The sequence below is a fragment of the Cyphomyrmex costatus genome, unplaced genomic scaffold (assembly GCF_001594065.2).
Source record: "Cyphomyrmex costatus isolate MS0001 unplaced genomic scaffold, Ccosl1.0 scaffold157, whole genome shotgun sequence".
Classification (NCBI taxonomy): domain Eukaryota; kingdom Metazoa; phylum Arthropoda; class Insecta; order Hymenoptera; family Formicidae; genus Cyphomyrmex; species Cyphomyrmex costatus.
In genome coordinates this window covers 4,617-31,891 of record NW_017275576.1, presented here as the reverse complement: position 1 = coordinate 31,891, position 27,275 = coordinate 4,617, and the positions used below count along the sequence as shown (strand labels likewise).

Sequence of the window (27,275 nt, the reverse complement as noted above, 5' to 3'; positions counted from 1 at the left end):
TCGAGCGTGCGGTTTTGCGGGCTGGTCCATGCCACTGCGAGGATGCTGGCGTGCGTCTATCCGCGAGAAAACTTCGAGGTGAAAACCGTGGCGGTAAAGCTGCATCACGGAAAATCCAAGAGGAAGTCCAAGTCCGTCCCAGCGAAGGAAAAACTTCCTTCAGACGCCACAGAGACGGAATGCAACAACGGCGAGCGAGTAAGCAGCGAGGTAAGGTTCTACTCGGTGCACTTTGCCGTCTCGCTTTTCGCTCCGCCAACGCGAACAGAACTCTGCACATATATGAATAAATACTTAGGAGTTGGGAAACAAGGTGTTTGACTATTTTCTGACTGTGTATCGTTAAATCGTACTAGAGCCATGATTATATGGAAATACATATCAAGAACGAATCGAGTTTTCCGATATTTTATTAGATATTCATCGAAAAATGTTATAGTTTAGTTAAAAGTGACGCTGCGATAAAGTTAATAAAAAAAAATCCATTTACATGTTATTATATTTAAAACGTATGCATTAATTTTGCGCGCGTCGTTAAAGCTTTACCGTTTAAAAGTTTTAATTGTTAAAAGTTTTAGTTATCCATTCTTAATTAAAACGCACGTATGCCTGAAATATTCTAGTTTTACAGGAATGATCGAATAAATATTATGGAAAATCGTTTCATTGAATTCTCCGTATTTACATTTTTATCAATGTACCGTATAACTCTCGCTGAAGCAAGTATATAATCACCATAATTACAGGCTTGCTCTTTCTCTGCTTAAGTCTAGCTATTGTACTTTCTATACACTTACGTTTTTTTTACTTTCCTTTGTGAAGCGTTAGCTTATACTTATTTCCTTTTAATCAGGAAGTAGAAAAGGATGCAGCTAGAGAAGAGAGAGCAGGCCTTGTTAGTTTCATTTGTGACTTCATTCATATCGTCCATTAATTCTCTCTCTTCCCTGTCTCTTTCCCTTTCTACGGTCTATAATGTTGTAGAATGTCAATTTTCACATTATTTAAATATCTCGAGAAGTCGTGGAATATTTCCGTCTCAACTCGAAATCTACAAAGAGACTGCGAGTGGAAATTGTATTAAACCTTGTAATCGTAATTGAAGAAGCTCCGAGTCAGAAATACGAATTAATTATACACTTCTGCTTTTTTGCATTTTGTCTTTCACGTATAGCGATGACGAGTCGCGGCTTTCATTAATTTCACGAATGGACGCGCCCGAAAAAAAAAAAAAAGAGGAGACTTCAACTCGAGCCGGCGCCTCGCCGAAACGAACAAACTGCCGATTACGGCTTCTTCCGTGCTACCTGTTTTCAGACTCTTCGAAATTAATTTTGCAGGCGAATAGTCCAGGCGGATCATCCCCCGGGGATTATCCGTTCCTACAAGAATCCGCGCCTCCGTGAGAAATTTCTTTTTCGTTTACGTGTTCCCTCGAGGGAACATCTTTTCGCAACTTTCCCGCCCATTCACGCAAGGAAACGAATTCTTGGCTGGTTATCGGCCGGAGAGATTACCTTTCTTTTCTTTCTTATATTTCTTTCCAAGAAGCTGGTCAGATCAATTGAGGACTCGGCGTGAAAGGATTGCAACCGCTGATACTCTTGCGGCAAGCGTAATTATCTTTTGTCAAAAGTACTCTCGAAGATAAATGGATAAAGAAAATGTGAAGAATGTACTTTGTAAAAAATTGATATTTTCGAGAAAAGCAGCATTTTCTAAGATTTTTAGTTCTGATTATATTATACTTTTTATATATCAAACTTTTAACGATAAGCATAAGGATAATAAAACACGCTTGAACCTATACTATAAAAAAATAAAATGGTAATTTTAACTTAAAAACGTATAGTAAACTTTCTGAGACGTGAAAAACATTCAAACTGATATTTTTGTGTTAATTTTAAGATTTTGGTATATCTGAGACAGTCGTTAAGTTAAATTTAATTTTTTTACATTTACATTTTCAGTGTAAGTTGTAAATTTGATGTGCAAAGCGCGCAATTGATAAACTGCGTTCGTTAAAAACACATATACTGGAACACGTGTGAAGCGTGAAACGTGACGAGAGTGACCCAGAAAACTCCGAGCGTTCGTTTTTACAGGTTAAAGTAGCATAATGTATGTATCTCGCAGACTGCTGTATGTATCATAACGGAATGGCGGGATAATGAAATTGAATGGGATCGGAGGCAAGTCGTTCGTTCTGCCGGCGGAGCTGTCGGGAAATGACTCCCTTTTCATTTCTCTTGGCGATCGCACGATACGTCCAACGCAGCTCCGCCGCCGCCGTTTCGTTTGCCATTCTCGACCGCGTTCGCGCAACTAGCCGGCTCGAAACAATTAACTGTCACGCGAGTGAGCGCGCGCGCGGAATGAAAAGAGGCGGAAGCTGGAACGGCGCGGGGCCTCCGCCGAAGGCGTCCGTATTATATTGTATTATCTTCCTCGTTCAAAACGGGCGCGTCATTGTGTTGTGCCGAGCGATGCGATACTTTCGCTGTAAGTGCCGCTTCGAGATCGCTCGATTCGCACCGGGAGACGTGGTCGACGCAAACGATTGTGTGTTACGGCTAAGATTAATTTAACAATAATATATTGTCCAAAGTTATCGATACATATACTCAGCCGGATACTCAGCTCAACTCAACTTTCGACAGATATTCTGATCCCTCGTTATTCGTTGCTTGAATTATACACGAGGCTTCAGAACTTTGAATCCGCGGGGTAACTTTGAGTAGATACGATTAAATTGTCTTGAATGGCGAAGAAGCGAAATTCGGTCTTTCATCTTTTTGTTCTTTGTATTAAAAGTATACTCTTTTATTCCGTGTTTTATTTAAACGTACTTTGTGAGTGTTTTCTTTTTCTATGAACAAAAGAATACAAAGTGTTACTAATTCGATTTTTTAATATGAAAAAAGACACGAATAATTTATCTATCAATAAGCGCGATGGAAGGTTTTCCTATATTGTGGTTACGAATATTGGAAAGTGGTGTGGTGCAGCAAGTTTTACTTTTATTACACTTTTGTGACTCGCGGATGTAAAAACGCAATAAGAAACATAGTAAAAGCGTAACTGTGCGCGCAAGCGAATTTCCATGAGAATGCATTTTACTTCGAGCACGAAATAGAACGAAATCAAGAAACGAGAGAAAACCCTTTCGCGATCTGTTCTCCACGGGGACAACCGATCAGGAAACCGATATTTTCATCGGTGCGCGCATTTATTTCGCACCCATCCTGTTGGCCGTCGTCGTCGAGCGCGCACTTTCATTGACGTACGAAGGTTGCACGGAGTCCTTGTCACGGTGGAATTCGAAGGGCCGCACGCCCGACCTTGGGATTCTACCTGGTATCGGACGCGGCGCGCCGCGGCCGACCCTCTCCGGATGATGGTATACGGGAGATGAAACAAAAAGAGGCACGAACGCGCACACACATCTCTCGCGATCGGTCCAGCATCTCTCTCTCAAAATCCAGCACGATTTACGCGCCATTGAATTGCATCTTCTCTTTAATGTTGCAAAAAGAATTTAGAGAGCATGTAAATGAAGAGAATAATATACTTAAGTCCAGAGGTGAAAGAAAAACTAGAAACTTTGAATTAAAAAATTCAGTAAAAAAAGAAACAGTTTTTTTTTCTTGATCCCTATGGAAGTTTTTTACTCGAGTATATTTTTTCGGGCATTTAACGATTTTCACGCTGTACTATTGTTCTAGAATTCAGTTTTTGCATTCATCCAAAAGATTTCTGTGAAAAGATAGCTTTAAAAGATAGAATGTAATGCAATGTCTAAGTGATCATGAATACAAATATAATTCTTTGGGCGATATTTTATACTGTTTTCGGAATATAAAAGTAAATGTCCCATGCTGTTGTTAACACAAGTAATACTTTATTAGAACAATTGACGCTGCTTTTATTGTATATTTGTTGTAATTATATATATTCTAAAATATAAATTAATAAAACAAAACTTTTTTCATTGAACTATCTCTAATTTTTTTTAAATCGAGGTTATGTTAGGACGTGTGTTGTTTTGTTTGCCTTAATAATTAAAATTTAGAATACGTACAATTACTATATTACACAATAAAACAGTATCAATTATGCTAATAAAGTATAATACTACCTACGTTAATAACAGTATGGGAGTCATTGTTTATTTAGCTTTTAAAATCACAGGAAAATATAAAATGTCTGTTGTTCATACAATTATAAGCGATACTGTACTTTACAGATTATTATTAATATTCTATAAAGAATATCAAGTAATTCACAATGCAAGGATATTTTCGCCTTGATTTAAAATTATAAAGTCAAAAAATATTAAATAATGTCGAAATGACACAAATATCAAATATTGTAAGAATGAATATATCAAGAAAATAAATTTGATATCTTAATATGTTCAACATGATTGTGTCATTTTGGTTGAAAACCTTTTTATTATTAAGAAATCCGTTTTTAACTTAATATTTTTCTTTAAAATAAAAAAAACCTGGTTTCTTTTTCATCTTCAAACTATAGCACATTGCATTTTTTATTGCTTGTGTTTTAGTAAATTACTAAAAATTCTGTATTTTGTGTGGCGTAATTTTGGTAGTTTAAAACGCAAACAGCCCGGCAGAAAAAAATACCGTATGCCGTAGGTTTTAATCACCGTGGACAGACTGTTTATAGATAGGAGAAATTAATTTGTTAATGCAAATGACTTGATAGTTTCGGTTTGTCGCATGCATTAAACGAAGGACTCTCCTACGTTTACTTAGACACTCGTGGGCGGTATCTAATTAAGTCAGAATTTCGGTGAAAGGTGAATAGAATGAAGTATGCCAGTCGTTTGATCCTCGAATCTTCTGATTTAAATTCCTCGAATTTCTTTTCTTTCTTATGGAGATGTATTAAGATGGATGTGTCAATCCTTACAAAGGATATGAAAAATTCCAAGATGAAATATTTAAACTTTAATTTCTTTTACTTCTAAATATTTTATTTTTTAAGAAAACATTTCAATGTATCTGATAAAACATGTAATGTGTTTATCACATACGACATATGTATTACATATGTTATACATAGTTTTTAATATTTTGTTTTTTGATAAGTAATACATGTTAAAAGAAAGAAATTTTAAATTATAGTCTTAAATTCTTGGTTCAACATGAGAATTTTTCGGTATATTTAAAAAAATATTCCCGAAGAATTTATCTGAGCAAATAACGACGCGTAATTATTTTACGCGCTGTGCACTTCACGGAAGCGTTCGTGGAAGGTCAAGAAACAACGAAGGCCCCGTTGATCAAAAGCCGATATTCGAGATGTAATTAATCGCCAATTCCGCGCCTTCTGTCGCCCGTTCGTACCTATTCGCGCGTTCCTCGTTGTCGTTGTTTTACCTTGGCACATACATTCGTATGCTTACGTGCATTTAATCTCGCTGTTTCAGTTAGCAGTGGGCGGGGGTGGTGCTGTGCTGGTGCTCAGCGAGCTTGAAAGCATGGCGGCCAGGCAACAGCGGGAAATCGCTCAGCAAAGGCGCCTCCTGGAGCAGAAAGAGGCCCGCTTAGCCGTGCTTCGAGGCGCACAGGTGAGTTCTCTTCCATCATTTTCGTGGACTAAGATAAAGTACTACTTGGAATCATATTTCATAATTTTTACCGTACAATTGATGAAAGTTGTCATTGAAAGAGTACCGACTTCAAACCGAAAAATAAAACTAATAGCATATAAAAGACGCAAGCAATAAGTTAACTTTTTTTTTCATTTGTTACTACTTATGTTATCGCCTTATTAAAGTACTTATTGGAAAAAGGAAATTTTCTTTTTATTCTTGAAAATTGAAATTTTTAACTGTGCTTTTTTTAAACTCTCTCTTTCTGAAAACATTGTGTTTTTGATATCATTTTTTCTTGATAATGTAAAATATTGACAAATCAGTAATAAGAATTATATACACGTTTGCGTACATTCACGTACATTCTCGTGCGTTCGCGAGTTTTATAAAAAAATTAGAGCGAGAGAGAGAGAGAGAGAGACTAGAAGACAATACTCAACGCAGAATAGAATATTGTTCTTTATACTTTTTTTATTAGGAGGTTCAATTTGTGGTTCCACTTGTAGAAAATAAAAGATGGTTCGTGGAATCTCCATATTCTAATAATTTTTAATACATTGTTTGCGTTGTTCATACTTCAAATTATTTCAAAATTACATTAAAAATTTCTCTGATCTTATCTGGAATTTTGAACAAATATAACTGAAAAATCTAAGAATTTTCAGGAAATTTTTTTGTAAGATTTCACAATAAACACTCTGCTAATGTTCTGGACTATGGATTCGAAAAAATCATTTGATTCGTTTACTGCTTGTTTAGTTGTTTTTCGATGTACCACTAGTTTAACATTTATGAAGTTTAATGACTCTATATATGTATATATATACATAATGTGTCAACCCTTAATGACTCGAGCGTTCGTTATGCGTTCTCTCTCCCTCAAAGATCACGGTGAGGGAGATCGATAGTATGCTTATGCAGTTACCGTTACAATGACCTTCACGACTGAGCAGCCTTGATCTCGAAGAGCGGTCTCGAAGAGGGAATGGGTCCCCAGTGGACCTATTCTCCGAGATCGCGTAATCTTGTTTCGCAATTCCATCGAAGTTGATAATGGCAAATTAAACTCGCGAATGAGAAATTATGAAGAAGCGTTTTTTTTCTCCTTGTTTCTCGACCTGTAAATTCATCCCCCAATCAGGCTACTATAGAAAATCTATAGATACGTTGTTGAAATTCAGGTTTTTGAAATAGATAGTTCTGTACAAACGTGAATTTGCGTTCGCGATAATGTTACTAATGGTGAATTTGATTAATCGTAGTACACTAGATTAGTACACATTAAAGGCTGCTTTATAAAGTATCTAAATACAGTGGCATATAATATAATCAACTTTGACAATGAAACAATGCATGTATATATTCTTGAATAATGTATATTCTGCTATACATATATTGTGCTGAATAACGTTAATACTATTTGATATTTAATCATGTGAAATATTTATATTTAACTTTTTACTAATATCATGTACAGCTACCTTTATTATGCACTAATCTATAGTGAACAAAATTTACTAAATTATATTACCTGTTTCTTTTTTAATAGTACTAATTAAACATTTACTTATAAATATGTATTCAATAAAAAAATACTTTATACAAATTAATGGTCTATACCAAATAAATATATGTTTACATTTAGTAAATATTTAGTTAGTACTATTCAAATAAATATTTATTAAAAATTATAGTTATTTTTTCAATGCAGTAATGTAAGAGAGAGATAGAGAGAGAGAGAGAGAGAGAGAGAGAGAAGAGAGAAGAGAGAAGAGAGTGACCGAATTCACTATAGATTTTATTTCCTTTCTATCTTAATCCATTTACTGTGTTAACTGTATATTCATTGTCTATACTCTATAGTGATCGCGTTCACGCACTGTTTACCGTTTCAGGAGCCAGCACAGCAGGACAGACTCGCTAGATTGAGGCACAAGCTGGACCAGCAACAAAGCAAGCTGAATCGACTGCGATTACTCAGATCGCAGACGGACCAGTCGCGTGTCAACAATGCGACATTGAGTAAGTCCATTATCTCTTGCATTTCCCAATCCTTCGACATTTGAGCTGCACGATATCCTCGATAAGAACAGAAAATCTATTCCTTTTTAATCTATCTAAACAATTTACGTCGATTTATTGAAACGTTTTTATTTACAATATATTGTTTTATGAAATAAAGAATAATTTTCCGAATTGTCATACGACAAAAAAACCTTACAAAATCGATAGTTATCGAAAAGTTCACTTGAAAAGTGGCATATACACAATAATTTTATCCGATACTTTTCAGTAATAATCTGTATTATAAAATGTATTGTTAAATATACTAGATATGCACTTTTTTCTGTGCCAGATTCCATCATTTTATGAAAAAACGTGCCGATTGATATCTTTTTCATCCATTTTTATTTTTTGTGATTGTGTATATGTAAACTAAACAATTACCCAGATTAATTTGCACAGAGGATCGATAGAGGATCAGTTGTGGGTCGCGTACTCTCGATTTTGATTGGTAGCCACTGTCAGACAATCAACAAACGAAACCCATTTGATATGCGCATGATATTATATATTATTTTATTTTCTTTATTGTTAATTGAATATTAGAGGAAGATAAAATAATACGTTATGCGCATCATTCGTGAAACGGAACGCACCCTATGACTCTAATTAGCACTATATTTGTCATATTATTTTTGTTTCATTTCTATTTTAATAATGGTTGAACCAATCAAATTTCGCATGGATATGCTCAATGAGTATACGAAAGTGAGGTTATTTTGAATTCATGTCATGTTAGTGAATGAAAACTAGGATCAAGTTTTGAGAATGGCGTATACCATTGTGAATAACAACAAGCTTCTTTTATTCGCAATTCGTATTATAAGTTTAATCACGTGGTCGCGAAAGAGTTGGACGAATGCATGTGGACACACACACACACGCGCGCGCGCGCGCGCGCGCGCGTGCGCGTAAATCATACTGTCGATAATTATTCGTTGATTCATTGATAAAAAAGTATATTGATTGACGCGTTTTTTGCGAAACGAATAAATCAAGTAGAAAAAATTATTGCTTGATTATATATTAAATTAGTTTTATTAAATATTTAAATATGAACTTCAAATGCTTAATTAAAGATTAATGGGGAAAATTATGAGGAAAACCGCGAAGCTCTTAATTGACTGGAAATTAATTCGTATTCCCTTTTATGCATAAAATGAAAATGTATTTTTCTAGACTGTCATCAATTTTTTCAGTATTAAGAGAGGGAGGGTGGACGCGCGGGTTAACGCGACACATACAAATTTTAATGGAATAAAAATTCGTCCCTCTCGACATTCGTTTTCTAAATTGAAATGTTTTAAACGTTTGTCTTTCAAACCTTTCGAATTTGTACGTGTACCTATCTGCCTTTGTAGAGCGGATTGATGTATCGATGTCATCACTACGCTACACTCTGATTCAATTCGTAAAAGCTGCGCGTGGCTCGGCTCGCGTGTGCATACCTTGTTAATTGAGCATTGTTCAGATCGTTACGTCTATACGGCGTAATGGAAAACGATAGCTGTGGTTTGCAATGCGACACGCCGTCGCGATAATAACTCCGAACGAAAGGGCGAAATACGCTGCGCACGCTTCGTTACGGATATTCTCTAACGAATCGATGCGGCAGAAAAACGTCGGTTATGAGCCGGCGACAGCACCTGCGACGGAAAAAAATTGCAATGATCCAGGGATCTCTTGTCGCGTTTAATAAACGATTGCACCGTGGGTGTACTTGGCGGACAATGGAGAATATACTCCGTCAAAAGCGTTCTCTATAAAAAGATTTCTCTCAAATACTCCGTTTGACATTTAAATAGCTGTACAATTGACGTAATTTCTGTACATGAAAAAAATCCAGAAAGATCTTTTTTTATTTAATTTGATGTACGTAATAAAAATTGCGCATGTTTTAGTCTTGTAAAGGTCATAATTTTATTCTCTTTGGAATATTTAATCAAGATTCACATGCATGAGTAATAATATAATTTTAGTTTTTGTATTTTTGCCATGTAGTGTGTTCGATATTGATTTGGGAATGCAATTTTATTCTATATTTTATCATGCACCGTTTTTATTTAAAAGCAAGTAACATAAACCAACAATCAGTATTTCTAATTAAATTTTTAATTTAAAAAGATTAATACAATTTATTCAAATCTGCACATGTGAGAGAGAAGGAAAAAGAGAAAAAGGAGGGACTGAGATTTTTCCAATTTTATTAAAAAAACTTAGGAAATATAAAACTATAATTTTTTGGACCTCTGGCAAGAATCCGCAAAACTTCTCACAGTAATTGCCAAAGATTTATCATACTGTTATGTCAAGAGAGGCGACATCTTCGCCCTTCGCTCCTTTCAATTTCTAATCACGCCCAACTGTTCTATTGTCTTTTGCTGAGTGTTGAAAGTTTCAGTGCCAAACTTGTTGCAATTTGCTGCAAGCTAAAATGATTTGGCAAGAAATCTTCCGGCAGGGAACTCCGCACCAACGTACATCTCTGCCGTATTTCCCGGCAGACTCGTACACAGCGGACTAATTTATTATGCAATGCATGGAGTCAACTGTATTCGAAGATTTTTCATTACTTGAACATTTTTGTAAAATTGCTATTAAATTCATAATATTTGTACGCAGTAAAATATTAATTTTGGATATAGATACAAGAAATCTTGAAAAGAGCGTGCGAAAAAATTCAGAGTACATAGTTATATAACGTATCTTTGTATATTCACATTTAAGGAAAATTATGTTATGATATTAAAGCAAAGAATATGTTTAAATTTAAATTCATAATTTTTAACTCTTAGGACATAGACGATTTTTTGTCTTTTATCACGATGAGTCGTTCTATCTTCATTCATTACTTTTTCATATTAATCGTTATAGTACGCACGATTGGATTTTATTCTTGTTTTTTTTTTAAATACCAGGAGCACTTTGCGAAAATGCGCTTCATCCCTATCCTTTTCTTTTTTTTAAATACACAACTTTACAAATTTTTAAAGAAATTATATACGTTAAAGTAAAAATTATATAATTTTTGTGTATTTATAAAAGTGATGAAAACAAGTCGAGACTATCTATTATGTACGAGTATAATATAAATTATTGTGTAATATATTAAAAATGAATAAATTTCTATATTTAAAAAAACATATATGTATAATATTATAAGTACTTGATACTGTTGTTATTTTAAGGAAAAGGAATATGCAAGACACGAATGACCAAATCAAATGTACTAAGAGAAATATATCGTAGAATATGAGTTAAAATATTTGGTTAGAACATTTCTTAATTTGCTGCGAGAGCATATGATGGTTCACGTAGAACGATTATTTCTTCTCAAAATGTGAAATACTTGAACGGAATGTTAAATTTCCGTTAACGTGTGAAGATAAAAACGCTAACTTCCGTCGTTTGAATTCCAGCAATCTATTTTCGTAGATCGGCGATATCTCTCGTCGACGGGAATCCATCTCGTTTCGGTAAACGTGATAAGGGAGGTTTATCCTGTCTTCACATTGGGAAGCGCGATTAATCTTCGGTGCCGCACGGTCAGCGACATCGAGCATATTTCCAGCTGGGTTTATACTTTGCCGGTTTATAAATGAAATCCAAATACAAATCGATGGTTCGAAAATGGTCCGCGTGCTCGCTATTCACGGCCGAGAATCATCCCCGGAAAATAAATTGGAAAGATTCGACCAGGGCCGACCGACCGCGCGTTTCGTTTCCGCGCTACGCTTTTATAGAATGCAATTGCGCGGAACTCATCCGCGGTCGCACTGGCTGGTAAATCATTCTCGGACAGACGCCGAAATATTTGAATCGTCCAAAAGCGAGGAAATTGCGGGGAAACAGGAAACTTCTTAATTCTTTAACATGATTCGCATTTCGCCTATAATATATTCTCGGTGAGAAACTCATTTGATTGAAATAATTAAATCTTTTGTTTGGGAGATATGTACAATTAAATAAATCCTTTAATTGATGTAACAAAATAATTTAATTGGAAAACTTTATATTAATATAGAAATTTAAAGAGCAAAATTATTAATTGAATAAATCTAAGTTTTTGGTATTTTATTCCAACTTTGTTCATTAAACCAAACTTGTATGTTAATATTATTAAATTTCTTATTAATTTTGCATCTCTATCTAAAATTGATTAGAGTGTAAGAATTCTGAAACTGGGATAGAAAGTCGTTAAAGCTAACCGAATCATCTGTAGAAATCCTAATGGAGGCCCGAAAGAGTTCACTTTGATGAGAGAGAGGGAGGGTGTGTCCACTCGACACTGTCGATGACTGTCGAGTTACGAACCTTTCGCGGGTGCATTATTTATAATGTCGTATTTTTTTTATCAGAGAATCTGGGAAAAGAGTCTAATTGCATCAGTTGAAATTCTAATTGAAAATCAACAAATCAGAATTTTCTGCAGTAAAAGAAATGATATTGTAACAACAATATTATATTTTAATTGACAATAATTTTGTTAATTCAATAACACTATTAATGTAACAAATATATCATGCTTTTGTTTTAATAGTTTGTTTTATCAATACACTGTTATTAAATCGATAAAATTATTTTTGATTAAAGTAATACTGTTCATATAACATTATTTTTTTTAGTGGATTAAATCTAGTTGGAATAACTAGAATTTTGATTGACATGTGTGATTAAAATTTTCTGATTCGTACATTTTTAACCAGAAATTTTTTTTTTAGTATGTGCATCTTACTAGCAGCAGTGTCTCCTCTGCTTAGCGCGTTCAACAACAAATATATTTTTTCATGAGATCTTACATTTTCTTTTTATCAATGATGATATTTTTTCTTAATACCCTGAGAGAAATGTTTTGTTGTGTATAACCGTTTATTTTGTGAATATGTGATAAACGAAAACTTTTCGTTTTTTTTTTTCATTTAAAAATTGTGTTGCTCTAATTAAAATGTGGTTAGAATAACTAGATTTCGATTAGAACACAGTTTTGAAATGAAAAAATAAGAAAGATTTTTTAGTCATACATCCACAAAATAAATACTTGTACATATCAAAACATTTCTGTTTGTGTAGAAGTATATAACAGGTTCAGTTAACAATATCGTTTAACTAAAAAATTTTATTTTGTTCTACCAAATAGGTTTCTCAGTGTATTTGCCGTCAAAATTGAATAGGCCCAGAAAGCGAGCTGTGTATAACTACTTATACCTACAGAAAACTAAATATCAATATATAAAAAAATTAATTTTTTGTGAGAGAGAGAGAGAGAGAGAGAGAGAGAGAGAGAGAGAGATTTCACAGCGGAAAAAGAAGCTGAATTCTCGGCGATTGCTCTCTCTTGAACAAACATCAATTTCGCTGAGCAAATTACATGTTGATGCGATGATATGTCGTAATAATAACTATTACGATCGTAACAGTTGAATCTAGGTGGTAGTTCGTTACATTGAATTGCTCTTGCGATTTATTCGATCGATCGATCCGTTGTTCGTTCGAGCGGGTAACGTTCGCGAAACGATAACGCCAGATCCGATCGTCCGAGCGGCTCTTTTTCTCCTCATCACTGCGGAATTCGCGCACCGATCGAAACAAACGCGACGCTCCCCTTTACCTTTTATATGTGAACATACGTTGCACGATATTGACACGCAACACGTGTGACCACACCCAATGGAACATGCTATGCGCGTATGTAGGCTTGCCATAATTTTCATGACCCAATCTCTAACGCGAAAAAAAAGATTGGATTTTATTTACACGTCAAAATAATACTTGGTACACAAATAATCTCGTAGTAGTGTCGAATTGTTTTGTTTTATTAATTCTCATTTCCATTAATATTTATTGATTTTAATCTCGGTTATTTTCGTTTTTTCTAATTCCTATAAAATGCAATTATACCGTAATTAGTGTAATTGATTAATTTATGCCTGTTTCTACCAAGGTAAATTAATTTTCTCTTTAAAATTTTTAGAGTGAATTTTACTGTGATTGATAGAAATAATTAAATTAGAGTAAGTTAAATCGTATAACGAGCATAAATAAATCAGTTAAAGTATTGCATTACCGTCGATTATAGGAAAAATACCACATTACTATATCTGTTTGTTTTAAATCGTAATGTGAGTGTTCTAACGTTGTGATCGCTTTTTCTGATTTCATAGAGTACATTTGATGGATATTACATTTTTAGTAAAGTATAATAAAAGCTAGTAAATGAAAAGCAAATAAGATACAGCTGTATTTCCGCGGAAATGTATGCGCGCGCGTTTTGCTAAAAATAGAAATATATAAAGTGGATAAAAAGAAGACCGATTATTACACGTTACAGTTTTTTTTTTTTGCAAAAATATCCCTAACAAAAGAGGAATTAGGATTGAACAATTCGAGTCGTTTATAGTTACGAAATTAATAAAGAATATTTGAATATAACGTTGACACTTGAATAAAGAAAATTTCATATGTTGGACGTTTTAAATCGCAGATAGAACGCTTGACAGCTATTGGAATCCTGGTTGCTCTGGTACAATTTCGTATGGCGCGAGTCCGCCCATATGCATTTTCATAGAGCATTTTCATCGTTTCACGTTGCGTTGTGTGTGTACGATGTTGGTAAATTCGATCAGTTTCGCACACTTCCCGTCGAGCACCGTGTAAATTCCGTCATCGCTCTGAAATTGATTATAGACTCTTAAGATAACAAGAAATGAAGTGCGACTAAAGATTTCGGCCCTTTTGTATTAATATAGCAAAATATCAAGATATAAATGGTAAATAAAATTGACATTTTTATTCAAGAAATGCAATCGCAATTATAATGTTTCTTAAATTCACGTATTGTTTTTTAGTTATAATACTAACTAAAAAAGATGATTTTAAAGAACTAAAGATTTTTAGTGTGCGTTTTACTACTATTAGCACAATTGACTATATTTGCATGGTTAAAACAACTATAATGCGACCAATTTTTTTTATCTCGGTGTATTTGTCTCTCTCTCTCTCTCTCTAGAATAAAGTTATTAATTTTCTTTTAACGAGAATCGAAGGCAATAACTCGTCTGTAAAATTGAATGAAAGATTTAACGACGTGCATTAGAGTCTCAGTTTTATGTGCTCTCTTATATCGAAACGATCTGATATCTTTGCACGTTTTCAAGGATGATGCTTTCCTCTCTTGACGTGTGAAATAACATTTTCATATGATTCGTCCGTGTGCGAAAGAGGTTTACGTGAAGAAATTAAATATTATCGTGGAACGGTCGAGTAAAATTCCGAAGCAACGACAGCGCGACATGTCATTTGCCGTGCATTTAAGCGATGCAACGTGGCGACGTGGATGAATCTATTGTTTAGCGCCGCAGTTGCGTCGCGCTTTATCCTGTGCACATTCGCGCGTGTAAAACGCGGACGCATTCGATTGCAGGCGCGGGACGTCGATCGATGGAAAACCTCGTACATATAGACTGTTCTTCAACCGAGGAAGGTCGATAGTTTGACAGGCGATTGTATAAAAGTATAAAGCATAGCCGCACTGCAAAGAGAAAAAATTCTTGTAAACATGGACCACGTGAATGAATCGTGAAATATATCGAGCTTGAAAATTGATTTTTTATAGAGTTTTAATTGTACTACTATTCCTTTGTTATTCAAGATGCTGAAACGTTAAAGTTATATATTACACGTATTTTTTAGCAAAATGAAAAAACTTATCGATTTTTTTATATTGCATTTGTGAAAGCAAATACAAAAAGTTTAGCGACGATTTAGAACCTGGATAAAAAATTAGTTCAATAAGAGGTACATGTTTCAAAAAAAATAATTTAGATAAAATGAGAAAATTTTAAACTACAAAATTGTATTGTTAAATATAAATATTGATCTTATTATACTGTTGCATATGCTTATATATATTTCTTTTTGTATGTGGAAGTATCTACTTATTTTTAATTCCAGTCACTTTTTGCACAGACTTGATATATCTTTAAACATCAGACAGTTATTCGTTATCTTCGTTTCTTTTACCATTCTTTATTCTCTTTATAATTGCTTTATTTCAGTCGTAATGCTCGTGCGTTTGTCGTATGTCGATACTTACGTACCTACTCTGCGGTATTCGTACATATTCTTGTGTATTTGTATGTGCATTACATTGTAAACCGGAAATAAAGAGATATGCTTGGTGGATTTTAATTGGTTATATGAAATAATAGAAATTATAGAAATAATAGAAAAATATTTTTCTATTTGAAATAATAGAAAAATATCCATGTCTTTTTAGAGGCACGAAATTTTTTCAACATTCAAAATATTTTGAATACATCAGTATTTTTATTTTTAATATAAAACATATTTATTTTGCGAGGTAAAAAGAACGAAGACAAAATATATGCGGTATTCATTTGATTATACATCTAATGAAATTTTAATAAGAATAATAGACGTAAATGTGTGTGTGTGTGTGTGTGTGTGTGTGTGTGTGTGTGTGCGCAGTGACATTTGAAAATGAAGAATATATCATAGGCAAAAAAGAAGTATGATAACCTTCAGCTAACCTTGTTCAAGAATTTTGACTGGCAAGAAGAAGTCGATTAGTCATAGGATCTATTATTAAAATTGCAAAGCATTCTGCGACAAGGAAAGTAGAAAAAGTGTTGAAGGTGGGCGAGACTCGTTTCCGGAATAAGAAAGAATCTCAAGGAGCTTTTGGTGGCTGTGAAATTGCCTTTGAATAGACTGACGACGGAACGTGACGTTCGCGAGAAAACGAGTTCAAGGAACGTCTCTCAACAAGTTGAGCGTTCGAGAATTTTGCGTTCTTCGATACTTTACGAATATATTCGCCCCGCGGGCTTTATGTGTATGTATGTATCCCAAGTGGCGCGAATGGGCGGGCGGCATGCATAATGAGAGGCATTTGATTTCGTTGGCAAGACTAGCAACGATTGGCTTTCATGTCGGAGCACTATCACATTTCTCTAGATTCTCTCTCGTTCCCATGTGTGTTGAAGTTAACATTGGTTTAACCGTTCCCCTCTTTAGGGCGTTAGAAAAGTTTCGAATGTTTTTACGTTGGTTGAAAACTGTAACAATTAAATGTCTGATTCTCTTTATTATTTGTCCTGTTTACAATAATAAAGAAATAAGTTAAATTATTAAATTATTCTTCGTAGAATTACATTTGTCTTTATACATATAGTTGACTTTTGCGTCGTAAAACTATAATATCCGAATACATTTGAGCAGTTTAAAGCATTCATACGATTAACCGATTCTCTTCTTCTGAAAATAAAAGTAGAAAAGACAATAAACCTCAATCAACCTTAATCGGTGAGACTTTTAAAGCACGTTTCGTCGTTTAATTTAGCGTCAATATCGCCAATAGTCATTAAACTTAACTGTAGTTCAATTGTTTTGTTGGTTCTTTTTGGATTCTGCCTGCAAAAGGAGATAAAGAGACAATTGAACTACCATTGAAGTTAATTGGTGTTGGCGAAATTGATTCTAAATTAAATTCAACTACGATAAAAGTTGAATTACGTGAAAAGAAAATCAGCTTTCGATCCTTTCGTACATACACCCACACAAAATATTCACAAAATATCGCTCACCAGTCGTTCACGCTTGAACTTTTTGCGCAATCGCATTTCTATACACACACACACACACACACACACACACACAATTGATATTGCGTTATCTCACTTAGCATAAATAATGTAAATTCTTGTTACATACATAATAATATTGTCGAAAAGTTAAATTTGACACAAATTGAGAAATTACTTATGAGATTTAACAAACCTCAGGCTAAATGTATTGTACTAACAATAAGATCTTGTTTTTTCGTAGGACAATCTCTCTCTCGGCTTTCGTGCCCATTGCTCACGGCTTTATCCTTTGTTTTTTCAATCCTGTTGCAGTTTATTGTTTATTTTTAATATTGTACTTTATTATTGTAATTCATCGTTTTTTAAATATTTTATTGTTACATTGTTATATATAATCTTGTATAACTGTATATATCTTTGCTATTTTATTCTTCATAAATTATTATTACCGCTTTACTTTTTTTTAACTTTGTATATCTTTATATATTTTTTTTAATCTATTGTACTTTCTTTTTGCTTACTTTTATGTTTTTAAAAGCAACGTTTAAACGTTTCTCTCTCTCTCTCTCTCTCTCTCTCTCTCTCTCTCTCTCTCTCTCTCTCTCTTCTTTTCTCTTTTTTCCCATTGCTTTAATCATCTGTTCGATCGGCAAATTCATTGCCATATAAGTGAACACGTGTCGATCGATCTATGCCAATTGGCAAAAATGCTGATCGGCATGCCGATGGCTTAACAGACTACGGTCGACAAACAACACAAAAGGAGAAGTCAAGCCAAATCATCTATTTGGTATGCAAAAGCCGGTCTGCTCTTCGTAACTTGAAATCTGAAACGCTGTCAGAGTATTAGTAAAAGTTAACTTTGAAATTTCATTGATTCTCCGTTTTGTGAAGCAGTTAGCAGAAACAATGCGTTAAGAAAGGATTGCTACTGCTTTTGAGAGAATAACACAATAACTCTAAAGAAATAAACGAAATTAAAGAGAAAAATTTAAGAAAAGACGAGGTTTTTTCTTTAAATTTTTTTTCTCCTTATCAATTACTTGTTTTATACTAAAATATCTTATTTTATCCGATCGTTTATAAGGTATAGCAATGAATCATGAATAATTTCTTGGATAATTAGATTTTTAAAAGAATTATTTGCGATATGTATATATAATATATATTTCAATTAATGTCCTTACCATTCAGCAGATATTTTGCTGAGCTGAATGTATTGGAACACCCATTAATCGGTTTCGTATAAATTAGAATTGCATTGACAATTTCGACGGCTATGGGATTACGAGGAAATAATGAAAGACCATAAAGGATGCCGTTCCTGGGTAGATAGATAGTACTCAGGGAGTCGACCGGGTACCAATCCAGAATTCGATAATGGAATTCCAGGTCACAGCAGATCGCTCTGTACGGCCAATACGGAGTTCCGTGTAGCAATATGTGGTAGGTTTAGTGGTCCATCGCGCACGTATAATAACTTTCTAATCTGATACGAAGTACGCCCATTGCGTTCCTTAGCGCTTAAGATGAGATAACAGCCAATAGAATCCACGAAAGTGTATCGCTCTTAGATAAGTCACCCAGCGATGATTAATGCGCCCGTTAATACGACGTGTCATCCCCTGGCGTGTATTTTCGTAACGTCCGTTGGTGTTGGGTACAGGGTGTACCTCGGAGAGCCCAATTTATTATATCGAATGTCAAAGGCTACGTAAATCTCGCTCATTTTCCTGCATCAATCTCATCCGACGTATTTCACAATGAGATGTATCTCGCAGTAATATCAGCTAGATTTAAAAAGTTTCACGTTGTGAATAAATTATTTAATGAAGATTAGCCATGCAAAATAAATAACATGCATGGAAAGAACGGCGTTACTGAAGTTTCTAAAAACATAGATACAAATCTAAAAATAAATTTTTTGTTAGATTATTAAAAAAATATATAGAACGTTCTTTTTACTAGACTTACAATTTTTTGCAGCTTATTATGCTTGAGTTTTCTGCATAATTCTCTTAATGGTTCAACAAAATTATTTTCAGATCTGTATCTAGATTTTAGATAAATATACTTTAGCAAAACTATCCTTTCCGTGCATCTAAATGAGTGAAGAAAGTTATTTTATCCAGACGGATTTTAATACCTAATAATAATTTTGTATAAATTTGTACAATTTCCGGTTTGAGCAAACTGCATGCCGATTTGTCGATCGTGAAACACAGTCCTATAGAGATTGATGCTAGGATACATAATATCATAAATTAAATTTCTAAGCACTTTTAATATTAGTATTATTATATAGTATAGTTTAAAATAATTTTTAAACCATAACTTATTGAGAAAAATATTACCTCAGTTGAGATTCGAACCAATTTGACCATCAAAATATATGCTGATATTAACAAAATAAATTGATTATAGAACAGAAATGTAAGCCAAAGTTTTACACGGCAAAATATATTAAACAATAATCAGTTAATATAATTGATGAGTGACAATTCTCTAAATATCTTTAAATTATGAAAAAGTGACAATCCAAGTGAATAATCCATTAAATTATTTGAAACCTCACACATAAAAATCAATAAGAGCTTTTTATCGTTACAGCTTTTATAAAATATATATTTCTAATTTGTATTATTCCTTTTTGTCCTTATTTTCTTTTTACTTATTTTATTTTACTTTTATTATTTTTATTTTTTTTGTTCTTACTTTAATCTCATTATTCCTCTTCTTCCATTCGTAGCTTCCGATCTGGACTGTATCAGAGCCCTATTCAATGAGAAGGAGAAAGAACTCTCGTTGGCCGTAGCGAAGGTTGAGGAGCTGACTCGGCAACTGGAGGAACTCCGAGGTCGTCAGAATGCTCCCGCCGGTGGTGGAAGCGCCGGTAGCATCGGGGGCAGTCTCACGGGTGCTACCGGCAATGGACATTTGGTCACCCCGGCCAGTGCCGAATTGGAGAAACTCAGGAGGGAGCTTATGGTAAGCTTACGTCGATTATGGTCTCAAGAGAGCCGACCTTGTCTCGCAAAAGCGCATGGGAACATCATCGTATTTGTCCCATTTTCAATCTATGCTAATGAAGTACAAACCAATTATATTATATTTACATATTTATAGAACGACCTAGAATTTGTGGAAAACAGGTGTACAATATTATTCTAAATTATATGATTTAAATCCGATTTTTTCTTGATTGTTATCAGCTGTCGAGATATACGTATATACTAATAATTTTTCTAATTTATTTTGAAATAGTTTTTCCGGAGCATAACAGAATGTTGTTTATCGTTTAATTATTAATTTGTGGAAAATTTACTTTAATGAAATAAATAATAAAAATATAAATTGTTAATATTTGGAAAATTTTGTTGATAAATTAATAATTTCATTTTTTATAAATATGTTATTTTATCTTCGTACTGAATATTTATTAAATATTTAGATATAAATATTTAATTTAATGATGTGCCTTCATTTTTGTGTTCATTACTTTTTTATATGATAAAGAGAAACAAGAGTTTTTTTTTAATAAACGATAATTTTAAAATAGAAATTACTGAGATTATCTCAATTTTTTTAAAAATATGGAGAAACATATTTTTTATACTTTTTAATTATAATAATTGTTAATAATTAAAAGTGGTACCTTAATATATGTTTATATTTGATAATGAATTAATCATAGCGATAATTTTATACGTGCATTTCAAGCGTTTTATAAGATACAAGGAAATGTCCATAAAGAAAAAATCAAATTTATTTCTTAAATTTGTTGCAGTATCGCAACAAAATGAACGAACAGCAAAACCAAGTAGTATCTCAACAACGGCAGGCCTTGGCACAACGGCAGGCTGAGATGGCGTCGATAGACGCGCGAATAGCTCAACTTCAAAGTCGTCTCCAGCGCAAGAGAGCATTGAATCAACGATTAACGCAAGTGGGTCCTAATGGCGGTGGTGTTAACAACACAGGATTCCCGGACACAAAGCTCGATGGTTTTAACAACAGCGGGAAGTTAAGACCGGCCGGTAATATCGCCGCGATCGAGCCGTATTCACATATACCGAACGACAATGATTTCAATCTAAACAAAAACGACCCCAAGTACCAGACACTGCCATACAACACCAAGTTTACAATGAACTTCAAGGCTATAGAAGACGACGTGAACAAAAATAAAATACAGCATTCAGCGAGCGCCTCCCAGTTGGGACAACGGCCGACCTTTCAGCAATACGGACATCAAATCGTTCACAGCCAGTCACAGTCTCACATACAGGGTAAGTGTTTCACTCGCAATTTAATATTTAAAACATTAAGCATCCACATAATTACTTATAACGTTAAAATTATTTGAAGGTTTTTTTTTATCGAAAAGATAATTTACCATAAATACTTGTAAATCAATGGCCGACACTATAAATATAGAATCGTTATTTCATCAACAAATAACAAACATGATTTTAAATTTGGATCTAATTATCGTCAAAAATATTTAGGACAATCTCAATTATTAGGAAGCAATCAACAGCAACAGCAGCATAATCAAAATCTCGGCAATCAACCCACGACAATCCAATCGAGTTGCAACTACAATAACAATAATAACAACAATAACAGCAACAATCTCATCTGTAATACTGCGCATAACTTTAACCCGGACAATTTGTCGCAAGGTCTTCGTCTTCATCAGGGTCATCAACATCAACAGCAATCGCAGACGCAGCAACAGCAGCAGCATCAAAATAGCAATCTCCAGCAGAAGCAACACAATGTAACCAGCGGTGTATCGACAACGTCGAATCTTGTCGGTGTTACCGTTCCGTCAATCGTACAAACCACGCAGAACCAACATCGAAATCTGCAGCAGACCGTAGGTGGTCATCAAAAACCAGTGTCGAGCGTGGCACCAAGTTTTTCAGTCAAGTCACAGATCTATCAAACCTCCTCGACCAAGATCCATCCGGTTATGCCGCAGACTTTAAGCCTACTAGGTCGCGGACATAACAATGCGGCGCAAAACTACATCGGCAATAATCAGCAGTTAGCGACGACGAATACGCAGCTACAATCTAATGCCGGGAATCAGGAAACGAATTATAGACATGGTTATCCTGTTACTCAACAGCAACAGTATCCAAATCAGACGACGAACATTCACGCATCTTCTCCGGCAGCAGTATATCAGATCCAGAGTTCGTCTAATCTCGTCGGTCTTCACAATACCGCCACGACTTTCGGCAATTCTTCTCAGAAGTACAATCAATCGTCACAAGTGTTGAGTTCGAACGATCTCGCGCAAAACCAGGATCAAATACCGAATAATCAGAAAACTAAATTCGAATCGAATAAGAACCAGGATAAGTTCGAACATGCATTATCGCCTAGCAATAAACATGAACAGCAGCAGCAGCAGATTAGATATGATCAGAATCTCACGGGCAAGTACGAGTTGCAGCAACAGAGTAACAAGCACGATCCAATTGGAAGTCAAGCCAAACATGACCAGCATTTGCACAATATTAAGTACGAACCTGGTTGTCAGAGTTCGCAACAGCACGAGGGAAGATTATCAAACAAATATGATCATAATTCAACATTCAAACACGAACCTTCGAGTGCCGGTCAATACAAACCGGAGTATAAGTCTGAGCCGAACAAGTATGAAAGCAGTGGCCAAAGCAAATTCGAGATGATGTCAGCCAAATACGAACCAAATTCCACGACGAAACACGGGATCGATCATGTGGCCGCCAAGTTCGAAATCCCTGCGAAAACACCAGATAGGCCATTCGAATTCGACAAGCCGACGACAAAGAGCAACGACGGTGAAAGAAAGAATTTTAACGAACCGCGAATAGAGGATAAGACGAAACCGGCATTGCCGCCGAAACCGAGCAAACCGAATCCGCCACCAAGACTTACTCATCACGAGAAGATCGATGTATCGTCATCCGAAGGAATCAACGAGTGCAAGATAACTAATACAAATCTTAATTCGAGGTTCGTATACGCTTCCGATTTTTAAATGATAATCTTGTAAGAAATGAGAAAGAATTAGGTATGAAGTTGCATAGTAAACTTTGAGAATTATGATCTTATGTTATATTCTTATTATATTGACTGTTTCTATTGAAGTGTACTGTGTAAAGTACTCTATATAAATGATTACTCTACTTGTTAAATATTTTCATTGCAAAAGGATTTTTGAAAAAAAATTCCAAAATTGAAACTGATAATATTTTATTAGATATCTTATCCACAAATTAAGGAAGTTAACAATTTTGAATATATTAAACAGAGTTTTGCATTTTAAAAATACTCTTATGCATAATTTATTCAAAAAATATTTTGTTCAAATATCCTGATTTAAAGTTCTCCCTATTTTAAAATTTTTATTATTATTTATAATATACAAAAGGCTTTTATCCATGTTGTAATTTAAATCCGTTTAAACACTTCACATTTTCTTCACACCCCTCGTAGAATTATAATATTATCAAGGAATTCATCGAACAATTCACGCGGATTCAGATTGCGGAATGACAAAACAATTACTGGGTTAATTATAAATGTTAATTAGTTCGCGATCGATTTGGCCAGTGAATCGAAGCCTGTCTCGAATAATAGACACCGAAATAGAATCGCGGCTCCGCGGAGACGACATGGGCCCGCGCTCCTCTTAGTGTTCACGAGTTCTCCGATTAGTGCACGCCAGTGATACATACGATTAACATGCCTGCAATTGCCAGGCGATGATTTTGTGCACGATTAGTCGCGAATCAATGTTCAATTACGCGGCTGTTAATAACATCTGTCTGTTGGATTGTTGATAGACATATCAAACGACAGCCAGATCAGATACAATCGTGCAATTTCATCGTAGTTTTTATTTATGCTCTTTGTGATTTATATGCAGCCGATCGACGATTCTATACAATTATTCAAGATTTACAAAATATTGAATGGGATTTCGGCATTGCACATTATATTTGATTTTCCTTTTATCAGAGTGGATAGAGAATTGTAAGTTTTGATCTGGATAATTCGCGTTATTTATATTTTATCTTTTGCCGATTTTTTTATAATACAATACCAAGCACAATATTTAAATTAATTTTTTAAGATTAATATATTTAATTTGGAAATAAAATTTAGTTTAATTAGCTACAGTCTTTCATCACTCTCAATTTATCTATGTAATCAATATAGTATAATAATAATCCAATTAATTATTAATTTTCTAATTTCCAAATTTGATTTTATAAATTTCACAGATCGGATAAAGACGAGGATATACCACCGATTCCTACATCAGAACCGCCTGAATCTCCTACGGAAACACAGCTGGCTAATCATCAGATTATCAAAGCTCGGCCGTTAACGCTGAAGAAAGTACCGATATCAGAGCAACCGAAGCTGAGATACGCCAAATCCAATGTTCACGTATCGATAAATCGCCGAATTGAGATGCCCCCGGCCTTCCTGTTTCCGGAGACAGAAATTCCGGCAGATCTCATGCAGACTGATCAACAGCAGCAACATCAACAGCAAATCATAGACACTACGGACAGTTGCAAGATTATCAACGAAGATAATAACGGTGACGGTGAGAGACTGGAGGAAGCGGATATCATCGACGCTCTGAATGTAATCAACATAGAGGATAAGCCGTCGAAGATGAAGACCGATTCGGAATTGACCGGGGGAACCGGGGGTGAAATGGAGATAGACGGAAGCAAGATATCGGAAGTAATGAGGAGAAAGAAGGGAAATCTTAAGTCGACGAGCACAGGAGGCAGTGGTGGCAAGGTCAATCTATCCAGGCGAGTGTCGTTTGACCCACTGGCGTTGCTACTCGACGCTAGTCTCGAGGGAGAACTCGAGCTCGTAAAGAAAACCGCGAAAGAGGTCGCCAATCCGAGCTCCGCCAATGATGAAGGTATTACCGCTCTGCATAACGCCATATGCGCCGGTCACCTCGAGATCGTCAAATTCCTCGTAGAATTCGGCTGCGACGTTAATGCCCAGGACAGCGATGGATGGTAAATTGAACACTGTGTTTTTTTTTCGACAATTGCGTGAAAGAGAATAATTTGCTAAACGAAATTGTATTCTTTACTAGATTTCAAGTAGCTTTATTTTTTATTTAAAGTCTATAAAAATATATTATGTAATATAAATGAAAATTAAAATATGATCTTCGATAAACTCTTTAAAAAAATCTGATCCCAAAAAGATTCGTTATTAAAAAATTAAAAGAGATTATACATATTATAATATAAAAATTAAAGTCTATTATAATATGTATCATTCTAAAAAAATTATTAGTTTATATGCAAAATATTTTAAATCTACTATAAATATTTAAATTTAATATGTTTCCCTTAGGACGCCGTTACACTGCGCCGCCAGTTGTAATAATTTATCTATGGTGAGATTTTTGGTTGAACATGGTGCTTGCATTTTCGCAACCACCCTTTCAGATCATGAGACCGCCGCGGAAAAATGTGAGGAGGATGAAGAAGGATTCGACGGATGTTCGGAGTATTTGTACAGTCAGTATCATCGAAGCAAAATCTAAAATCAATTATAGTACAAAAGATTTCACGTTTGTGAAAAAACGTCTTTTTACACATACAGGTGTTCAAGAAAAATTGGGGATTATGAATAACGGCCAGGTATATGCGGTTTTTGATTACGAAGCACAACACGCTGACGAACTCTCATTGAAGAACGGCGACTCCGTAGTCGTACTTCGGAAGGGGGATGATAACGAACGGGAATGGTGGTGGAGCAAACTCGGACATAAAGAAGGTTACGTACCTCGAAATTTATTAGGGGTAAGTATAACTGATTATAAACGCGACTGATTATAAGCGAGTTTTTTTTCAAGTTGAGCAAAATATCGCGAAATTACATTTGATGTTATATCAAAATACTAAATTTTTTAAAAAATATACTTGATACACGAATATCAAAAAATATAATATTGCTAAATATACCAAAATATATTTTAAATAAAAAAAATAAACTTCAAAAAATTTTATGTACGAGAAAAATAAATTCCAGTTCTCTACATTTCAAGTATATAATTTTAAATATTACTTTTTAAGTATAAAAATATATATTAAAAAGTTTGTATGATACAAAATTCTCTCTACATAGTATTTTACATTTTAAATATTTTTACTAATTTCTAACAGTGTATGTGTGAAACATAAAAATGTTGCATTATATGTTTCAGTTATATCCTAGAGTACAGCCAGCGAAAACAGTTGATTAAAATGTTCGCAGAATATCCGATGATTACGACAGTATTCGATTTGCAGCTTTATCTTGTTAATTGTTATAACTGATAACACGATACATAGGCACTTTAGTAAATATTTAATAGCATTGCCATCCGAACGGATACGGATATCGCGAAGCGGGAATCTACCCAATTTTTTAACAAGTGTAGTAATCTTCTAATTACACAGCACACGTATGTCACTTTTCTTATAGCTCATAGAATGAGATTGCGTCATCGTGGATTTCAATGATTTTAATCGGCTACGATTTAGCATAGATCCGCGAGTCGAATGATCGTACAGATACACGTCATCCATAATTATTGGCGATGTATGAAATATGGCAATGCATTTTCCTCTATTATTTTTTTTTTTTTCACATTTTCATAGGATGTTTTAATAACAGATTGCACAACTATTGGCCGGATGTCTGTCCGATTTTACATTTGTCAATTTATAGCTGCACAGGCATTCTCAACTCAACTTTCTATTTGAAAGTTTAGTTAAGAATTGAGAGAGAAATGTTGCCTCTCTCAATGACATGTCTCATTTGCACTCGCAAATCATTAAATTATTTATATAACGATATACTTTTAATGTACATTATTCGGATATTGTGATTTGTTTCGAAGAAAGAATTTTATTTTTTTATTACACAGGCTTTTCTGGGATTGACAAAAG

At 34.4% G+C, this 27,275-nt stretch overlaps 1 protein-coding gene across 2 annotated transcripts; it reads left to right on the top strand.

Annotated features, from left to right (window-relative positions):
- LOC108771370 (putative leucine-rich repeat-containing protein DDB_G0290503) lies at positions 1-27,275 on the top strand. Of its 2 annotated transcripts, none has more exons than XM_018536642.1 (10): positions 1-210; positions 5,456-5,596; positions 7,519-7,645; positions 20,042-20,280; positions 21,080-21,581; positions 21,819-23,304; positions 24,579-25,346; positions 25,693-25,859; positions 25,945-26,144; positions 26,549-27,275. In XM_018536642.1, exons 1-10 carry the CDS (start codon positions 43-45, stop codon positions 26,585-26,587), a joined length of 3,837 nt encoding a protein of 1,278 aa, XP_018392144.1. In that variant the 5' UTR covers positions 1-42; the 3' UTR covers positions 26,588-27,275. The 2 variants fall into 2 exon arrangements, with proteins under 2 accessions (XP_018392144.1, XP_018392143.1); XM_018536641.1 differs by having other exon boundaries at positions 21,801-23,304.

Coding starts and splice junctions, on each gene's coding strand:
- LOC108771370 (XM_018536641.1), top strand. CDS start 43: ATGCTGGCGTGCGTCTATCCGCGAGAAAACTTCGAGGTGAAAACCGTG. Junction 5,597..7,518: donor CCGTGCTTCGAGGCGCACAG/GTGAGTTCTCTT, acceptor TTACCGTTTCAG/GAGCCAGCACAGCAGGACAG. Junction 21,582..21,800: donor GTCACAGTCTCACATACAGG/GTAAGTGTTTCA, acceptor AAAAATATTTAG/GACAATCTCAATTATTAGGA.